The following is a 21,598-nucleotide window of genomic DNA, read 5'->3' on the forward strand; positions in this document are numbered from 1 at the left end:
TGGCTCCTGATGAGCCCTATCACTCTCCTGTATGCGGAGACCTCCGCTGTTGAGCCCTCTGCGTTATCCTCCATATCCTCTGTAGGGTGATCTGCTGCTCGTAACAGAGCCCCTCTGGCGGGGGCCTCCGTACGAGGCTCTGGACAAAGGACGGGCATTGCCGTAGTGGAGAGGGCCTCCGTCCTAGGTCTATCCTTCGTCGTGGAGGATCTGGCTTCCGTGGGCTTACCCGATGGGGGGAGCCGTCTCTCCTTCTCCTGACGGTGAAGTGTCACCTTGGAGGATGGGACGAGGCTGCCAGTCTGAAGGGGCGACTCTCTCCGCTGGGCGGATTGAGCCGGAACCTTCGCGGCCTTACGCCTGTCCGATAGGGCCGGAACAACGTATCCCTCCGTCTGTCGAATCTGCCGCTAGAAGTGAATCTGTCCAGAGTTCTGGAGCTAGGGCGCCAACCTGAAGAACTCGGAACTGCTGAGAACTCAGGGAGCTTGCTACGCGGGACCAGCACCCATTCTTCTCCAGGCGATCTACTTCTCCTAAACTTCCTTCTGGGGGACCAGGAGCGTCTACCCCCGTGGGGATATCTGGAGCATGAGCAGGAACGAGGACGTCTTCAGGACTTCTTTCGGGCCTCGCCCTCCGAGGAACAGGAACTCGTTACGGCTGACGATGCGTCGTAACTCGTCGGCGGGGCGGACGCGAGAAGCGCCGCAGGAGGAATAACCGGACGACCGGGGGAAGACGAGGGCTGTAGGAAGACGTCTGGTAAGGTAGTCGACGGCGCTGGAGGGGAGCGTGGGCGATCTTCGATGGGGAACCAGGTTCCGAAGCCTTCCTCCATTCTCAAAGGGGACCTATAGGGTGTCCTCAGAGGTACCCATCCGAGGGAGTCTGATGGCGGTGAGTCGTCTTTCTCGACGGCGCCCTCGGCTGTAGAGGTACCTGAAAAGCACGCCCAAGAGGCGGGAGAAGAGGCAGTAACATTCTTACCCCACATAGGGTCATCTGACGAGACGTGCCCCACAGGCACCACGGCTCCGTCTTCAGAACACACACCCGTCCCTCCCTCAGGCCCCTCACTTGCCTGAAATGACGCCACTACCCCACTATCCTGCAATACAGACTCCTGGGAAAGAGCCGCCGGCTTCTTCCCCGCAACGGACTTACCTCGTCCTCTACTCTGGGTAGGGGAAGGTGGTATGGAGGCTCGCCCTGACGACGCTCCTGGAGACGCAAGGGGAGAGGAGATGCTCGCCTTCTTAGGGGACCTCTTGGGCGCCTTCTTCTTCTTCGTGCCGAAACGCACCCACTGAACTTCGTTCCACGATTCGCACTCTGGGCACGTGTCCATAGGGGAACACACTCTGCCCCTACACGATGAACACAAGGAGTGCGGGTCCACCTCCGGTTTCGAAAGAAAAGCACCACACGATTTTCCAGCCATAGGCCCAGGACAATGGCGGGGATGCTCCATTACGCACTAGTAACACACCGTAAGACACAGGAACGAAAAAGGGAAGGAACAAGGGAAGCGCAAAGGTACCACGTGGGACTGCGGAGACACAAGGGAAGGATACAAGTATACCACGTGGAGACCACGCGAGACACAAAAGGTCGGGGACACAAAGAGTCGCACTGGGATTAAGGAGAGCGTCGAGATGTTATCGCGACGCGACCAGAGAACTTACTGGAGGTCGAGACCTGAGAAAGCATGCTCCCTGACCCGGGGTTAGCCTCAGGGCGCGTATCACTCCGCCTGAGGTTGACCCCCACAGAAAATGGGAGTAGGGTAAATTACACAAAACTCTGGTCAGTTGGGAGGAGATTCCAGATACTCCTAAGAAAGTAGTTCGAGGTAAGTACTCCGTGCTGGAACAAACTGTATTTAAACCTGAAAAAATAGCTAAGTAATAAGAAAAGATTGAATGATTATACAAAAACTGTTGTATATAGCATTACGTTACTTCTCAAATTTTATCAAAATAGAATATACTACAGTACTACAGTATAACTCTTCTGCAAGATTTATAAGCTTACCTGTAAATGCTCTTCTATATCTTTGCGGTCATAAGTTATTCCACTTGGAGTTACAACAGGTTCCCTAAGGATTTCAAAACTAATTTTGCCACATAAGTAATCAGGTACTTCTCGTTTCTGAAAAGAAGAGGGATAGAAATTTAGAGAAAAAGACCATATATGGCTCCTCCATCTGGATAAAAAAATTTTCATCTCCTGTATCCCTCTAACAATTCTAATCTTTCCTACTATGGTACTTCTCTAAATATAACAATGGACTATATTCATAAAGTATAAAATTGGGTAAAATGTATAAAAAATAAGTAGCATACTCACTCTCCTTCTCTCATCTAATTTTGCAAATAATGCGTTGACTTCTGTGATATGGTTATCCTGAAAACAAAGATAAATTATATCTTACTGATCAAAGCAGCAAACATTGTTGTTGTATACCCCTTTAAAATTTGTTTCTAAAGATATAAAAAATTCTAAATATCTAATTAGATTTTTCATACAATATACATTACTCCAATACCTGTATGGTCTTTGAATATGTAAGACATGTCTTTAAGTCAAAACTTGGGTTGTAGTAGCCTACTCAAAATGTAATTGCCTGGTGTTTTGCTGGACTGGGGTTCGAAATCCACTCAAGCTCGATAGTTTTTTGTGTTTGCATCCTTACCATCCTTGGGAACAAAGGATGGAGGGTTTGGGGGAACCTATAAATCTACCTGTTTAGTCATCAGCCGTCATTGCCTGGCCCTTCCTTGTCCTAGGTTGGGAGAAGAGTAGACTTGGGTACTGATCATATGTACAGTATATATGCCCTCAGGACCTATCTTCGATTCAAAGTACATCAACAGGTGATCTGGGCAGATAGTAACATGGCTATATTTGAGTACGGAAGTTACGACACTCATATGAGGGATGTCAAAATCTTGCAGTGTAGCAAAGCCAAGCCCTCAAGGACCTCATGCATCTCTGAGTCTGCAGGAGGGATAGATAAAAGTATGTACTGACTCTTTTTAACATCTTCTTTACTAGAAAGCAGCTAAAAACCCTATCCCACTATAGTTAACATGATAAGTGGGTCTGCTGGGGGACATCAACTTCTCCCGATAAAGAGGTGGACTTGCTAGGAGCTCTATGGGACTTCTTGGATTGGCCTTTCTGAACTTCTTAGACTTCTTGAGAGAAAAAATGTCATAATCATAGGAAGAGGAGGAACAGCAGAGGAGAGGAAGAGGATGAGTGCATTCACCTATTCCTCTTACCAGGTTTCCCCATAGGCTCTGCATGCAGAGGATAGGTCTATATGACCATCAATAAAGATGCTACCCAGAGGGAAGGAACCACAGGAGTTGCTTCAACAGGAGCCACAATACTGAGGGTAACTATCATCACTGACAATATGAACAAAGACACTAGCCATGGAAAAGGCATCACAGGTGCTGTGTTGTGCTGAGTTCACTGCAGTCCACGGGTAGGGTTTGTTTTCTGGGATACCAAGATTCCATCAATTTTTTGACACTCCCTGGGGAATCCAGGCCTTTTGATTTTTTATGATGAAATTCAAGAGGTATAAGTTTGTTGAGTGTAGTTGGAAAAGTGTATGGTAGAGTACTGATTAATAGGATTAAGAATAAAACAGAGAATGCAATCTTAGAAGTACAGGGTGGTTTTAGAAGAGGTAGGGGTTGTATGAATCAGATTTTTACAGTTAGGCAGGTATGCGAGAAATATTTAGCAAAAGGTAAGGAGGTGTATGTTGCGTTTATGGATTTGGAGAAAGCGTAAGATAGAGTTGATAGGGAAGCAATGTGGAATGTGATGGAAGGTTGTTGCAAGAAGTGAAAAGTTTCTACAAAAGTAGTAAAGGATGTGTTAGGATAGGAAATGACGTGAGTGATTGGTTTCCGGTGAGAGTGGGGCTGAGACAGGGATGTGTGATGTTGCCATGGTTGTTTAACTTTTATGTTGATGGAGTGGTGAGAGAGGTGAATGCTCGAGTGCTTGGATGAGGATTGAAACTGGTAGACGAGAATGACCATGAATGGGAGGTAAATCAGTTGTAGTTTGTGGATGATACTGTATTGGTTGCAGACACGCAAGAGAAGCTTGGCCAATTAGTCACAGAATTTGGAAGGGTGTGTGAGAGAAGGAAGTTGAGACTTAATGTGGGTAAGAGTAAGGTTATGAGATGTATAAGGAGGGAAGGTGGTGCGATGTTAAATGTCATGTTGAATGGAGTTACTTGAGGAGGCGGATCAGTTTAAGTACTTGGGGTCTGTTGTTGCAGCAAATGGTGGAGTGGAAGCAGATGTATGTCAGTGAGTGAATGAAGGATGCAAAGTATTGGGGGCAGTTAAGGGAGTAGTAAAAAATAGAGGGTTGGGCATGAATGTAAAGAGAGTTCTGTATGAGAAAGTGATTGTACCAACTGTGATGTATGGATTGGAGTTGTGGGGAAGGAAAGTAACGGAGAGACAGAAATTGAATGGGATTGAGATGAAGTGTCTAAGGAGTATGGCTGGTGAACCTCGAGTGGACAGGGTTAGGAACGAAGTAGTGAGGGTGAGAACGGGTGTGAGAAATAAGTTAGCAGCTAGAGTGGATATGAATGTGTTGAAGTGGTTTGGCCATGTTGAGAGAATGGAAAATGGCTGTGTGCTAAAGAAGGTGATGAATGCAAGAGATGATGGGAGAAATACAAAGGGAAGGCCAAGGTTTGGGTGGATGGATGGAGAGAAGGAAGCTCTGGGTCATGGGAGGATAGATGTGAGAGGGGCAAAAGAGCGTGCTAGAAATAGGAATGAATGGCGAGCGATTGTGACGTAGTTCCGGTAGGCCCTGCTGCTTTCTCCGGTGCCTTGTATGACCGCGGAGGTAGCAGCAGTAGGGGATTCAGCATTATGAAGCTTCATCTGTGGTGGATAACGGGGGAGGGTGGGGTGTGGCACCCTAGCAGTACCAGCCGAACTCGGTTGAGTCCCTTGTCAGGCTGGGAGGAATGTAGAGAGTAGAGGTCCCCTTTCTGTTTTTGTTTCTTTTGTTGATGTCGTCTACCCCCCAAAATTGGGGGAAGTGCCTTGGTATATGTATGTATGTATGTATCACTAGAAAAAAATATATTTTCAATAATTATCTGTTATTAAATGCGTTCAATGCATGACATGTGATATCCGATCATTAAACTGTTGCGGATAAGTCTGACTGCTTCGGTTTCTTTAATACAAGTGCTTATAATCAATTTAAAGGATTGATTATTTTATTGTAACGAACATATAGCATTATCATTTTCACAAACTTTATTTTAAAAATTTATATTGTATTATTTCTCTATCATCTTATTACAAGTAGTCACTTAAATATGAATTACTCTATTATAATGAATATTGAGCATCTTTATTTTCATTATTTTATTTCTTTAAAAGAATGTAGGGACTAATATAATGTATAGTTCTTTTATACATAGTGCATTAAAATGCTTTAAAAAATAATGCTTTAAAAAATAAAAGATAATATACAGTCAGCCCTCGGTCTTCATGGGGGTTATTATTATTATCATTATTATTAAATGCTAAGCTACAACCCAAGTTGGAAAAGCAGGATGCTATAAGCCCAGGGGCCCCAACAGGGAAAGTAGCCCACTGAGGAAAGGAAACAAGGAAAAATAAAATATCTTAAGAACAGTGACAACATTAAAATAAATATTTCCTATATAAACTATAAAAACTTTAACAGAACAGGAGGAAGATAAATTAGATAGAATAGTGTGCCTGAGTGTACCCTCAAGCAAGAGAACTCTAACCCAAGAGAGTGGAAGACCATGGTACAGAGGCTATGGCACTACCCAAGACTAGAGAAAAATTATTTGATTTTGGAGTGTCCTTCTCCTAGAAGAGCTGCTTACCATAGCTAAAGTCTCTCTTCTACCCTTACCAAGAGGAAAGTAGCCAATGAACAATTACAATACAGTAGTTAACTGCTTGGGTGAAGTAGAATTGTTTGGTAATCTCAGTGTTGTCAGGTGTATGAGGACAGAGGAGTATATGTAAAGAATAGGCCAGACTATTTGGTGTCTGTGTGAGCAAAGGGAAAGAACTAACCTGAAAGAAAACCGTAACCAGAGAGATGCCTACGAAAAGTGAAAATCTGTGTACAATTGGTGCCCTTGGGTCAGTGAACTTTAGCTCCCCTAACCTACTAACCACTGCCTACATGCACTCACCTAACACTACAAATAACACTCAATACTGTTTTCAAATAGTCCACAAATTGTACTGTAGGTTTTATTAAAGTAATTGTATAATAAAGTACTGTTCAAATTTTTATTTTTACATTATTACCTTAATAACCTTCTAAATAATCTACAACACTAAATAAACTACTGTACTTCTATATTTCCTTCTAGTCTCCTTAGAATCTTAAATCATTAAAATTTAACCATTCACTTTTATCATTAACAATAATGCTATATATAATTTATTTATGAATAGTTTCACTTTAATATGATTTCCCTCTACCCTTTCTTTACAGTAAATTTTAATTTATCCCTTGAATTTTTCCTTCCTTTCATCATTTTTATCTAATTAATTTCTACCTATTATTTCTCTTTAATAATATCTAATGCCTTTCTGCATACTAAATTACAAGCAATTCAGTTTAAATAACTAGACCAAAAAAGACTGTAGTCCACATTTCATAAAATATCTATAACTTATATTACATTCTTCTATTTTTTATTTTGCTTTTTATTTCTGTGATTCACACCTTTTTAATAATTATTATAGTTTCTTATTGGGTATTGTCCTTATTCCCTTTTCTCAGTATTTCCCACAATATTTCATGCCTGTTAATTCCATTCAATGCTACTTACGTATAGACAAATTTACTGCAAACAGCATGAATATTCTTTCCTGTTTCTGAGAGTTATAGTATTAAAGCTCTACTAAGAAAAATCTGGCTAATTCAATTTTTAGCTATGCTCCTTTAAAAGCTTACATTGATTATTTTCTTTAAATAAATAATTTTCCTCTATCTTTGATATTTCTTATCAGAAAACTTTGAATTTTTTTCTAAAAGAAATCTGTTTAAACATAGAATAAGCTCTACTTTTGATTCCTTTTCAATTTGTGAAAAATACTGCTGTCAGAACAAAATAAAAAGGTTTGATAGCTCTGATTGATTAATGAGCTAACCGAAGCTTTCGTTAAAAAAAAAAATGAGCGCTTTTACATTAACTGAAAAGAAAGTTTTGGCTATCGCAAGTGTTACATAATTCTGTCCTTAATTTTTTTTTTCTTGAAATAACTATCCTCATAGAAAATTATTCAATTAAACAATAATCCAATTTCAAAATAATTACATTTTTACATTTGAGAGAGAGAGAGAGAGAGAGAGAGAGAGAGAGAGAGAGAGAGAGAGAGAGAGAGAGAGAGAGAGAGAGAGAGAGAGAGAGAGAGAGAGAGAGTTTTTGTGTGTTTTTATCTGTCATGCAAATTCATATTTATCATCATGCATTTTATAAAATAGATTATATCAAATACATACTGCTTAAACATATTGTATGTATCAACCTCTTTTAATCATAGTTTACATGTGTTAGCTATAAAGTTGTCATGAATATTTGTTTGTTTTTCGTTATTGTTTTGTGCAGGGAGGAAAACACCGTGAAGGCCCAGTGAAAAGATGCGTAGGGGGGGTTTGAAAACGTTGGGCTGTGCGCAGCAATACTAACCACGAGTAAGCGAAACATTATCTAAATGCTATACGGATCTTTGACCTGTGAATAACTTAAACTGTGAAGACAGACGGCAGACTATACTATAAGTATTTACATTTTTTCATTCTCTAAGTATGAAAATTAATTATGAACAATTCTCAGTTTTCTTAACCCAAAATTCTGGGATTATGAAGTGTACCAAATGAAAATCCCTACCCCCAGGGTCACTGGCACAAACAAGCACACGGACACCTTGTAGTGTCTTAGATACACAGGTCTCATTCGCACTGGGATCACTGCTATGGGCAAGCAATGGGGCACATTTTGGGCCTTACAGATGCCAGTCTCACTGACACTGGGGTTATCAGCACAGATACAGACACTGGAGGGTACTTTATAGGCCTCAAAGATGCAGACTTCACTTGCATTAAGGTTACCTACAAAGAGATGGGCAAGGCTCTCTCTTGTGCTGTATGCTCACTAGTACTGGAATTACTGAATTACTGGCACGGGACACCAAGGGTAAAATAGCCTTAGTTACCAGCTCCTTTAAAAATTTATAAAGGGACTATATACCTGAAAGATCAAAAGAAGACCCCGCCTTCCTTAGCTCATACTTAAAAAGGTGGTGATTTGCATTGCAATGGGACAGCTCTCACAGCGTGTTGGAGCATGATATTCACTGGGGAAACTTCACGAGCCATCAAATTCTAAAAAAAACAATGATATAGATCAGAGTTTACTTGTCTTCGACATGTACTTCTCAGGGAATGATCCAGGGGCATATGTATGTAGTAGATTAAGTGGCTTGCACTCCCAATTGCGAGAGAAAAGAGCGGTAAACCTTCTTCAGCATCAGGTTGGGCTTTGCCAATGACAATGCCAAAGAATCCTTAGGTTTCTTTTTCTTCTTGAAGCAACTGCCTGACATTTAACAAGAAGCCACAATTTACAGTAGACATATGGGGATGATTACAAAAATTTGTGCCTCCTAAAAATGCACAGAGATGGTGTGGATCGATGGCTAGCTTAGGTACAAACCCCCTACATCTTCCACCGTTTCCTCAGCACTTTTGCACATAATGCCTCGTCTTCATATTAATAGACAGGCCAGCCAGCAACCATTCAAAACTGAAAAAATTAAAAGAATTAATATCCTTGGGTCACATGTTAGTGTGCAGTGATCACCCCACTCTCCAGCCATCCTGAAAAACCTTCCCACCATTAATCCGAGTTCTCCTTTCTCATAAAGCATACTCCCTGGGGACCCAGCCATAGAGGCATACCTAGAAGCTTCAGATGAACAGTCTTTCTGGCATTGTCATGATCTACACTTGCTAAAAAGGGATAATTGCAAACAATCGTGCCACTAAGTAACAGAATGAGGTTATCTAATGCTGCTTTAGCCATGAACTGATGCAATGTCCAACCTATACTTGCAATCCTGCTTCGTTCCATCATTAACACGAAGACAATATTAACCATTCAACTAAAAACTATTAGAAAAAGATTTGACAGCCATTGGTAAAATGCAACAGCAGGACTGTAACTCATTGCAGCCAGACAAAAGTGAAGAGTCTTTGACAGGAAAGCAAGAAAGGCTACTTGCCTGTGCTCACCAATTGCCATTAACTAGCTAGTTAACAATTTCAACAGCCATTCCAGCTCTGCTGAAGACTATTCTCTAATTTAAAGGACTTAAAGTTTGCATACGTGTTTAAAGGACTTAAGGTTTGTATATGTAAGAACAAAATTAATGTGGGGTATGTATGGTAGATGGGTTTGTAGTAAAAAAAATTCAGGGGTGGCATTTAATCTTATAATTCTTCACATACAAAGAATAAATCTGAAAAATTATTCATAACTATGACATCAAGGAACAGTTGTAAAATCTATGAAAATTACTTTGGTATGAAATACATTTCATTTATTGTAATTGAAAAATAGTTTTCATTTAAAATTATGCCACAATAAAATAAATCTGACTACTGTATTATTCTCAAAACCACATATCTTGTCTCTTCAATAATTGTGTCAGTTCAAATTTATTATTTTCATGACCTTTATATATGAAAATACCAGAGTAAAACCAGGTACCATATTTTTAGCAAAGGATATCACAAATTTGAAAAATGGTATTTTTATTATAAAATAAATTTTTAAATATACTTACCTGGTAGTTACATATATATAGCGTAAATCTCGCGTTTCGACGCGGCACGACAGAAAATTCAAATTCGTGGCGATCGCCGCCATGACAGTAGGTGCTCATACAAGAGCACCATCTCTCATAGGTTATCAGAACTATTCCCAACATTCTTCAGAAATTCCGTGTCTCTGTTTTCAGAGGGGAGGAGGAAGGGCCTTTTTATATATGTAACTACCAGGTAAGTATATTTAAAAATTTATTTTATAATAAAAATACCATTTTTAAATATGTAACTTCCCTGGTAGTTACATATATATATATATATATATATATATATATATATATATATATATATATATAGCTGATTGACACCATTGGAGGTGGGTCGAAAACCTCATCCCATTGGGAATTCGTATAATTATTAATACTGTAGCTACAATTAGTAGTACTAACAATCTGGTTCTAACCTGATAAGGAAGCTGGCTTCACTGTGATACTGCCTCATTTCGCCTGCATTCCTTAAGAGACTCGGTCTCTTGGGACTGCCACAATATCCTCGACCTTAGTGTGGCTAGACCACCACCCTTGCAAACCTGGCATAGCCAAGGATACTGAGGCATTCCTTAAGAGACTCAGCGATCCACTCAGGGGGCTGTAAAAGTCTCTTGGGGCTGCCATAAGGTCCTCGACCTTAGCGTGGCTAGACCACCACCCTTGCAAATTTGGCATAGCCAAGGATACTGATATTGACCACCTACTCAAAAGAAAAAAGGAAAAAATTTTTTTTTCTTTTTTAAACTAGCTTGAGTTGCATCCCAGACTGACGAAAGGCTGCGACACCCTTCACAGACAACCTGTGAACACATTAAAACTAATTTGACTTGCATCCCAGATTGACGGAAGGCTGCGACAACCTTCAGACAACCTGTGAACACATTAAAACTAACTTGACTTGCATCCCAGACTGATGGAAGGCTGCAACAACCTTCACAGACAACCTGTGAACACAAGTACAAGAAAAAAAGGCAAGGGTATATATTAAGTTATCGGGAAGAGGCAGTAGACCCTTCCCCAACTACGCAGCCGGAGGTAACGTACGGACCCAGGGAACAGCAATCCTCATACTGGGTCTGGACATCTTTGAGATAGCACTCTGTGAAGATTGATTTACTTCGCCAGAAAGTAGGCTCCAAAATTGACTTCATTGACCTATTGTGTTTGTAAGCCATAGAAAATTGCTACAGCTCTAACCTCGTGTGGTTTTACCTTAAGGATAGGGAAAACTTCTTACTTACAATCCTGGAGAGTTTCCCTTATCAAATCCTTAATGAAAAAAGACCAGGGTATTCTTTGATAAAGTCAGAGAGAGCTTTTAAACTGAGCATCAGAGGCTGTCTGCTTGTTCTCTCAGGTGTTTGGATGCGTGCAGATAAGAAATTTTTAGACCTCTCACTGGACAAAGGCCTCTCTCCTTTTCCCGTCCAATTTAAGTGAGATAGCTTTGGATGGTAAAAGCTCTTGGCCAAGGTCGATAAGGATTCTCGTCTTTGGCGAGAAAGCCTAGCTGAAGGGAGCACACTGCATTGTCTCCATTAAAGCCCACCTTCTTGCTAATGGCTTTTAACTCTCCTATTCTTTTGACTGTAGCCAATGTAATTAGGAAAAGTCTCTCCTTGGTAAGATACTTCCAAGACGCCTTGTCCAAGGGTACAAACCTACCTGAGGTTAAAAAGGCTAGGACTACATCCAGGTTCCACGAGGAGGTTGGATTGTCCTTCCGCTTAGTCGTCTCAAAAGATCTAATGAGATCTGAAAGATCCTTGTTACCCGACACGCCAATGTGTCGGTTATGAAAGACGGAGGCTAGCATGCTGCGGTAACCCTTGATGGTAGGCACAGCTAGCTTCTCTTTTGTACGCAGATACAACAGAAAACTCTGCTATATTGGCTATAGAGGTATTGGTAGAGGAAAGTCTATTATTCCTGCACCATACTTCTAAATATGTCCCATTCGGATTAGTAAACCCTAATAGTGGTAATGATCTGGGGGTATCTACCAGCCACTCCATCATCTCTGCAACCCAATGTCTCATGGGCCAAAAAGGAGCTATCATGGTCATGCGGACATTGGGTGAATCCCTGAATCTTTTCAGGACTTTGTCCAGGATCTTGAATGGAGGAAAAGCGTACACGTTTAGACCTTTCCAGTCCAGAAGAAAAGCGTCCACTGCGACTTCTTCCTGGTTTGGTACTGGAGAGCAGAATACCGGCAACCTCTATGTCATTAGTGAGGCAAAGAGGTCTATCGAGTGTTGACCCCACAACATCCAAAGGCTGGTGCACACCTCGTGATGTAGGGTCCACTCTGCAGTAAGAACTTGTCTTCTTCTGCTGAGCAGATCCGTCCTGACGTTTTTCTCCCTTCTATGAAGTGAGTAATCAGGGCTTGGTGAATGGCCACTAGCTCTTTAATATTATGTGTCATTTCCTCTGAGACTCTATCCACAGACCCCTGTCGAGAATCGTATACGTCAAACAGGGACGAAATTGACCTCTCTAGTTCAGACAGACCAGACACTTGAAGCGCGTTGTGTGCGAACTGAACCGTGTGCTGATTGCTGCGAGGGATAGTCAACCGTAACCGGGTGACCACCAGGGGAAAGTCCTTGCGACATTTTCGGAGTGCCTTGAGCGCGATCTGAACCGATTATCATCCCCAGAAAAATCAAATTCTGTGAGGGTGTTAGTTAAGATTTGGCCAGGTTACATCAGACCTAACTGTTGCGTTAAGGGCATTATCATTTGAAGAGCCTCCAGACACTTTACTTGTGATTCTGCTCTGAGTGGTCAGTCGTCCAGGTGCAAAGAAAACCCTTACTCCCTTTATGTGAAGCCAGGGAGCCCCGTTGGATATCACCCGGGTAAAAAACATAGGGAGTCGTGCTCAGTCCAAAACAGTGTGTTTTGAACTGATAATGGTCTCGAGGAACACGAGCCTTAGAAATTTTCTGTGGTCCGGGTGTATTGAGATATGGAAATACGTGTCCTGCAGATCCTAAGACACAATCCAGTCTCCCTGTCTGTTGCCTGTAAGGACTGATATTGAAGTTTCCATGGCAAATTTTACTTAGCTGACAAACTTGTACAATGGACTGACGTCCAGAACAGGTTTTCATCCCCCTGAGCTTTTCGGAACTAGGAAAAGTATGTTGCAAAAACCCCTCCGAGGAGGTATCCTATACCACTTCTATAACTGATTTCGACAGCATAAGGTTCGCTTGCTCTTGAAAAGCTGCTGCCTTGTTCCCTGAGTGGATTGTTGTCAACTCTTAGGGTATCGACGACATGGGAGGCATAGCAAGTCTCACTTTTGATTCGGTTTGTTGTCTTGGGAATCTGCGAGCTTGACCTCCAGCCGCAATCCTCTAAGTTCCCCTTGAAGGGGCTCTCCCACGAAAGGGCTGACGAGAGGGAAGAGCCTCCTTTTGTATCCTTGCTAAAAAGCTAGCTGGTAGGACTTTCTTAGCAGTCCTAGAGATATGAGCTTGAGTAGCCTGTTATGCCAGAGCTGTCGACAAATCTTTCCCTAAGTCCGGAGGGAAAAGACGATTACCCAACGGAGCAAGAAAAAGTTCAGATCTCTGAACAAGGGACAAACCTGAAGATAAGAAGGAACAAAACATAGTCCTCTTTTTAAGAATTCCTGCCGTGAAAAGGGGGGAAAGTTCGATGGAGCCATCCTCCCGGCCTTATCCAGACAGGCAATCAGATGCATCTGAGCCTCGTTCTTAGGGTCTGTGGCTTCTGGCAGAGTTACGATAGTCCTTTCCATAAAGAAAGCTCTCTTAACCGATCTAACCAAGACCATCTTCTTGAAGGAGGATGTTTTTCGGGGTCTTCCCTTCAAAACCTGAGAGGGCAGGCTCTGATGTATAAGTTGAGTAAAGTCTTCTGGAAACATGTTAAAACTGTCAGAAGTTTTTTTTTTCTTTAAAAATCAGCTGCCTGTAGTGAATCCTGAGATTCGTCTTCTAATTCGGCTAATGGAACATCGATTCTCTGATTCGAATGGGTAGAAGACAAAACTGCGTCATCCTGACGGTTATTGTCTTCCAAAAATAATTCATCTTGTCCTGAAGGAATCTCGTGAAGGATATCATCCAGTTGCGAAGAAGCATCACGTTTATGAACTGTAAGTCTTGAGGGAGAGACAGGTTCCAGTGCTTCCAGCATAGGATCATCATGCTGTAAGGAAGCATCAACATCGGTAAACCCATGCGAGGGAAAATCTTGTTCGCGTGTGTCCAGCATGCATTCAGCATGTTGTATGTCAACAGCGTGACGCGAGAGAGCGTTAGTTGCGAGTTCAGAAAATCGCAAAGGAGACAAAAACTTGTCTATCCTGTTGCGAGTACAAGTCCCAACTATATGAGTCCATCATGCGTCCAGATTGAGACAGCTGTATGTGTCCATAAGAGGTATCAGTCTACTGTATGCATCTCGAATGCCGTGAGTCTGCCGCGAGCCGCGAGGAAGCGTTAGTATCGCGTCCAGTCAGTCGTGCAGAAGAGACAACTGTTTGCCTATAGTGACGTGGGGACAAAACCTGACTGCATGCATCCAGCATATATCCAGACTGCTGCATGCGTCCAGCATATGTCCAGATTGCCACATGCGTCCAGTTTACCATGAGTTTCCAGACTGCTGCATAAGTCCAGATTGCCGTGAGCTATCAGCGTGTCATATGCGTCTCGCATGAGCGATAGTCACGCGTTCCGCAGATCGCGAAGGCGAGACAACTGCTTGTCTATCTTGTTGTGTGAACAAATTTTGACTGTATGCGTTCAGCATATGTCCAGACTGATGTCTGTGTCCAGAATGCCGTGAGGGACAGACCAGACTGCCGCATGCGTCCGCCTTGTTGCTTGCCGCAACGCGAGCTGATCACTGCGAGGGAGCGTTGCTGAGTATCAGAGAAATACACTGTCCGATAATATCGGAAGATAGTTTTCTTGGTCTATTGCTGTCCTTAGATTCTTTTAGACGCGATTTTTCTGCTCGAGAATCGTAAGCGTCAAACAGAGACGAAATCGACCTCTTTAATTCAGACAAATCAGATACACGATGAGCGCCGTGTGCGCTAACTGAATGATGTACTGATCGCTGAGAGGTATTGATAACTGTCGATACTTCCAGCGCACAAGCAGTGTATCGATCGTTGTGAGGGATCGTCAACAGTTTAGGATGGTCACCAGGGGAAAGTCCTTGTGATATTTCCTAATCTGGGGAAATGGAAGGAGTGTGAACTGACGTAAACTGAGCACCTTCCTCCGACGAACTATGCGTCTTACGTGATTGTTTCGGTGCTGACAAGTCGTCTTCGTCCGAAAGGAAAACCTCCGGCGAACACCAGTCACTGCAGGAAGGTTTATTAGGAGACATACGTCTCTTGAGTGGTCTTGAACGTAGTGGTTGGTGCCAACTACGTCGAGGTTTTGCGTCATCCGACGAAGTCACATACATTTTAACCTCGCCTTTCCTGTGGCGAGGGGGAGCGATCTGGGGATCGTCAACATGCTCGCTCGAGGGGACGTCCGTTCGCTGATCAAGGTCTGACATATCCTTTGGCCTTTCGACATTCCTTCTCCCAGGGGTTGGGGAGCATGGAAGAGGTCCCGGGCTGGGAGTATGACGGACACGAACGAACGCACCCTCCACTGCACTGACATTGAACACTAGCACTTTTAATATTTTCACATTAGATCTTAATAGACGTTCCTGTTGCGAGAGATTATGCTTTCGTCAAGGGCTAGAAAGAAAATACAATAGGATATATGATTAACATTAGTATTCTCAAAATCGAAATATAAAATAACAATACAAGTAATTGTGAAAACAAAAAACGACTGTCAAGAGTATTACGTATCTTAGATTGACGTATTTCGTCATTTTATGTGCCATTGAACACTAGCACTTTAAATTATTTCACATTACACCATAATAGACCTGCCCGTTGCGAGAGATTATACTCTTTCGCCAAGGGCCAGAAAGAAAATACAATAGGATATATGAATAATATTAGTATTCTCAAAAGCAAAATATTAAGCAACAATACTTGTGAAACAAAAACGATCGTTTATTATTTGACATCTCCCTTAGAGTACTACGAGCGTAAAATGACTGTACGCTCGAGAAATCTCTAAATCGAAAACTGACAAAGGGAAATATACTAATAGGACAAATATATATTTGAAAAAGAAAAAACAAAATATATTTCCCTACATTATAAACATACTAATGCTTAGTAAGCTAATATTTCTAAAATCCCTTACAAGAAAAGAAAATAATTCACATAATGCAAGTCATACTAAGAAGATTACGTCACAGGATTGTGACGTCATCACGATGGCGGACTGAATTCCTTCAAGTTAATCAGTCTAGTTCTGCTAAGAATTTACGTCATAAAATAGTGACGTACAATGTTTTAATGTTTTCCTTTCCATTATAACTTTAAGAGTTGTTCGTTAGTTAATAAAGTAGGGGGAAAAAATTCTTTGATCCCTCAATGTATGAACATAGAAAGAAAAACAAATACATACATGCTCCCTGCTAAAGACAGTGCGGGAAGAAGGAGCAGCTCGAAAGCCGGTCTAGCCCTACACAAAAAGTTTAACAACCGAAGAGCCATCTTGTTAAATAACAATACTTGAAAATCAAGTTAAATTAAACTGTCCAAGTTGGACCAGCAAAAAACTATCCTACACAATATCTTAGATAGTTGAAAGGCAGAGAAAGCCATTAACAATAATCAAACAAAAGGTACTTCACCAAACTGTAGAATAAAGTAATATATCCACGAAACGAATTCCCGAGGTGTTGACTCGATCAACGACAGAGAATTTCTGAAGAATGTTGGGAATAGTTCTGATAACCTATGAGAGATGGCGCTCATGTATGACCACCTACTGTCATGGCAGTGATCGCCACGAATTTGAATTTTCTGTCGTTCCACGTCGAAACGCGAGATTTAAGCTATATATACGTAACTACCAGGGAAGTTACATATTTAAAAATAATTTGTATTTCTCTTACCTATACAAAGCAGAGTCATTTAAATTGGGTTCATTTTGGTGAGAACAAAAGACAACTGATGAAGAATTATCGAGGATCTGACAGCCAATATGGCAGCTTTTCTACACCAGAGCATCAAGTGGACAGGCTCTGACTTGCACTGGGCATTGCATTGTAATTCTGGCTGGAACTTGTGAGGTGCATGTGGCCTGTATGTAAACTAAAAAGTCGGCTATAATTGAAATAGTGGCTTTGGGTAGAGCACTGTTCATTCGACTACACCAATCACAGAAGAGTGACTACTTTGCTTGGTAAACTGCTATAGAGGACTTATGGAGGTATCCTGAAAGTTGTTTGCAATCGGTCAAGAAAACCCTTCTTCTCTATGGAGATGCTGGATAACCTTCAGCCATGAACAGATAGGCAAGTCTCTGTGCTGTGGTAACTTCTGATGTGAGACTGGTACAGAAGAGTGGGATCATCCGTAAGTTCTCTTGGGACCTCTACAAGCATGTCGAGATGATCCAGGTACCACTCTGTATACGCCATTTCGGGGTGATTAACATTACTCAAAGGTCCTTAAATAACCTTATCTTACCATTAGACAAAACGAGGGGAATGCATAAACATCCATTTCATCCCTTGAATATTGAAAGGCATTTTCCATCACTACTGATGCATTAGAAACTGGTGAGCAGTACACCTCCAGCTTCTTGTTAAGGTGTGTGGGAAACATATCGATGATCGGGGAACCGCACAAAGTCAGGAGTTCACTCACCACTAAAGGATTCAACGATCACTCTGAGGCAGCTTTCCAACACAGGGGACTCTGATTGTCTGCAATCACGGTCCTCCTCCCCATTATGAATTAGGCTGTGAGGTGTACTGCGTTGGACATAGCCCACCGATGCATTGTCCCTGCTAACTGACATAAGATGGTGAGACACAGAATCCCCTTCCTTGTTGACATAAGTTACTATGGTCATGTTGTTGCCTATCAACACTACCGAATGACCTTGAAGAGAGTCCGTGAAATGGGGCAACGTTAGATACAAACACGTCCTCTTCTGTTCATAGACTGGAAACATATTGGGTTTGGAGATGTGCTCCCCTCCCTTACGGAGCTGCGTCTATGAAAAGGAAAACTCCAGAGTAGGGGCTGCAATGGGGAACCACTCAACAGGTTTTCTCAAAGCCACATGATAGATCCATCTTGACTTCTGGAGGGACTGCGACCTGAACTGATGGCAAGTTCGTCCTTTGGCACAATTGGGAATTCAGTGCCCAATGGATGGAACGCGAAGTGCCTCAGATGTTTTTTTCACTGTATCCCTTCAAGCGAGTTCTTCCTGAAGAAGGCTGCTGTGACATGTCTAAATCGGCACAGTCCATCTCAAGAAGGATACAGTCATGCTTGGACCATATCAATACACATACACAAGTACTGAAAACGACATTAAGGATTGAGGACTGATTTCTTGAGATTCATCCTGACCCCCAGATCTTGACAAAACTTGAAAAGCTTATGGCATGAGCCCAGGACAAAGAAAAGAACTCAAAATTGGAATCTCCTTTCGCCTAGAACGAAATGGAGATACTTTCTTAATCTTGGATGGACTAGGATCTGAAAGTACCGGTACATGTTCTTGAGGTCTATGAACAGCAGGAATCGGTTCATCTGGTTGCACGTAGGACTGTGCTAGTAGTCTCCATTTTGACAAGTGTCTCAAGAACCAGACAAGTGAATGACTGGTTTCCAACCTTTCATCAACTTTTTGACCTGGAACAAGTTGCTGCAGAAGCCTGGAGATTTGTGGAATTCCTCTTGGGCATTCCCCAGCATAGCCCAAACCTCAAGTTGTAAGAGAGGGTCTTTGGCAGACCCTCTCAAGTATGACTGAATCTTCGGAGTCCAAGTGAGAGGAGGCAACAGTTTGTGAACGGAACGCGATGCCTGAAACGATGGACCTCTATCGTTCAGGGATTTCTATAGCAGAACTGCCACCTTGTCCACACTGTTGGTGTCATGAGGGGAATGCCTTCCCTAACAGGATCCTCGCTGACCTTGACCTTTCCTGTTGGGATGTCTACGGTGACTAAAGGAATGTCTCCTAAAATGAGGATGGTCAGCCTTCGGAGGTGGCTGTTGAGGCTGCTAGTTGGCCTGTGGGACCCTATTTTGATGGTCGCTAATCGAAAGAAGGTGGCTTGGCTCGCTTCCTCCCACTTCTCAACTACTGCTGCAACTTCTTCAAGAGGGAACAGGGTTGGGCATTTTTTCAATGAGGTGTTACACAAAGCAAACACATCCCATGACGCCATCTGACGAACGAACTTGTTAATGACTACATCCCAACACTTGAGGATGCAGGAAGAACAATAGTGGATTAAAAACTCAAGGATCTTAGCACCAAACTGAAGAGTTCAACCTACTGCTTCCTCTTCTTTGAATTGAAAAGATTTTCCAAAATTACAGAGTAAGAAACTGTGCCTGACCAGTGGTCCAACCAAGAACACGCTTGCAAGGCCGACATGGCAGCAGATTTCAAGTTCAATGTCTCAGCTGCCAAGAAGATGGTTGGTTGCTGAGCCAATTTCTCACTGGACATCCAAAGGGTCAAGGTAGACACATCCAGATTAAAGGGCAATAGGTTGGGATGAGCCCCTTCCGTAAGGTAAAATTTCTGTTGTTTTGAAATGACAGGAGGTATTAACTTGGACGACCTCACAGTTTTAAGGGCGCCTTAAGGCGCTGACACTTGTTCAATCCTCCAGATAGTATATGTAGTCTTGCGAGACCATGGCAGTTCCATTTAGTGCCTAGAGCTATGAGGCTCTAAAGAAAACGGCTCCAGAAAGAAATCATCATTCTATGTCTTTCTTACTGCAAACAGAGCTCTAGGCTCATTACCCAAGTTATTAAACTTTCTAATTACCCCTAAAACTCTTAAGAAAGACGATGAACCTGGTAAATCACGTTCCTGATGATCAATGATAATAGGGGGGGAGTTGTCAACAGACTTTACTATAATGCGCTTACTAGAGGGATGAGTTGCAGTGTTCTCCGACTTCACTAAGGGTAGACAGTTTTTGCACCATTCCAGCACGTCTTTCCTCTCTGAATTTCTGGAACATGAACAGGAGAGGGAGATTACAACAGGGGGTCATCCTGCAGTGTTAAGTCATCAGAAGAAACCAGGTTTGAATACAGTAATGGGACGTGGACCTATGGAAGGGTTTCACATCTTCCCAAACTGAGGTGTCATTTTCAAAGGGTCCAACTCTGAAGTTGAGGGACCACCACGGGAAACAGATGAAAGGGCATGGGTCGTTGCCTGTCAGAACGCTGTGTTAGGGCTACAGCTTCCAAGTCTGGAGGAACAACTACATCCACAGGCTGGCGGGTGAAAGACCAGGTTGATGGGGGCCGTTCCCGAACAGGTAACACATCTTCATCCTCTACAAAAATAACAGAAGTAGTGTCCTGATGGAAGGGCAGAAGCTCTTGTGGAATAGTGTGAGCCTGAAAAGAGCAAGGGCGCAAGACATGTAGGCGTGATTCTTGAGGGTGCAAACTGCGGACCAGTGGACACCCTTCTCACTCCCCGGAACTCTGGAATGGCGGATGTGCTTCTCACTCCCTGGAATTGTGGAATGGTGGAGGCACATCAAGCTTCCTTACCATCTTCCACCATCATGCTGCTGGTGTATGGTCTTGTTAGGCGCAATATGACGCTGATCTTGTCGACCGCTGTTATCTTTACCCTTAACTTTCGTAGAATCTTTTTGGCCGATCGTTCAAAGGATATGCGGACCTCGAGGCATAATGGGTAGCGCAGGCCTCGTCACCGATGACGGACAGCGTAAAGGTGAGAGATAGAGTGAGGGTGGGGCTAAGGCAAGGCCTTCGCCGACAGTACTGGCAATCTACATGTTGAATAATCAGAAGACCCACTGATCGACCCTTGATCAGACATGAAAAGCTGATCGTAAGAGGCCAAGGCACAAGGAAGTGAAAGTGATAGCGTATAGGGCGCTTCTCAGCTGGCAAGTGGAGAGTTGTCCCAGCTGGCAAGCCGTGAGTTGTCTCACCTGGCAAGCGACGAGTTGTCTCAGCTAGCGAGTACCAAACATCAGTCGGGGGCACGCTCAACTACTGAGGATAATGATGACACAAGAGGATCAACCTAAAGCATGGGATCTCCTGCTTTTCTATGGAAGGCAGAAGAATCCACGGTCATGAAAATCCAGGTAGAACACTTGTTCACTATCCTTCATTTTCTTGTCCTTTGAAAGACTTGAGAATGGAGCAGGAAGGGGAATTTTGGATTTTGGAAAAGGAGATTTAGACGGTTTACTCACTTTCAAAACCAAAGCCTTCAAAGGAAAATGATCCCGTCGATATTTCTTTTTCTATCCATCTCAAAATTTTCCCCACTGGGAGGAAGATCACTCCAGGCACACAACACAAAGAGACGTGCAGTGATGTCCTCTATATGCCAGACACAAAGGATGAGAATCAAGATCTAAAGGGCTCATATACATTTCACAATGACGACTATCCACACACCCACACTCATACTGAAATGATAGAAAAACAGTTGACCCACAGTAAGAAAACTTCAAAAGCAAGATGC

The 21,598-nt window shown here is 42.6% G+C and overlaps 1 protein-coding gene across 1 annotated transcript in view; it reads right to left on the minus strand.

Annotated features, from left to right (window-relative positions):
* LOC137635644 (E3 ubiquitin-protein ligase CHIP-like) overlaps positions 1-21,598 on the minus strand; it is a 112,516-nt gene that overhangs the window by 26,891 nt on the left and 64,027 nt on the right. Inside the window, exons 5-6 of the mRNA XM_068368110.1 lie at positions 2,353-2,409; positions 2,038-2,154 (exon numbers count right to left, since the gene is read on the minus strand). Of these exons, the coding sequence (XP_068224211.1) occupies positions 2,038-2,154; positions 2,353-2,409 (174 nt within the window). The remainder of the gene's footprint in view (positions 1-2,037; positions 2,155-2,352; positions 2,410-21,598) is intronic.

Source organism: Palaemon carinicauda, unplaced genomic scaffold (genome assembly GCF_036898095.1).
Source record: "Palaemon carinicauda isolate YSFRI2023 unplaced genomic scaffold, ASM3689809v2 scaffold153, whole genome shotgun sequence".
Classification (NCBI taxonomy): Eukaryota; Metazoa; Arthropoda; class Malacostraca; order Decapoda; family Palaemonidae; genus Palaemon; species Palaemon carinicauda.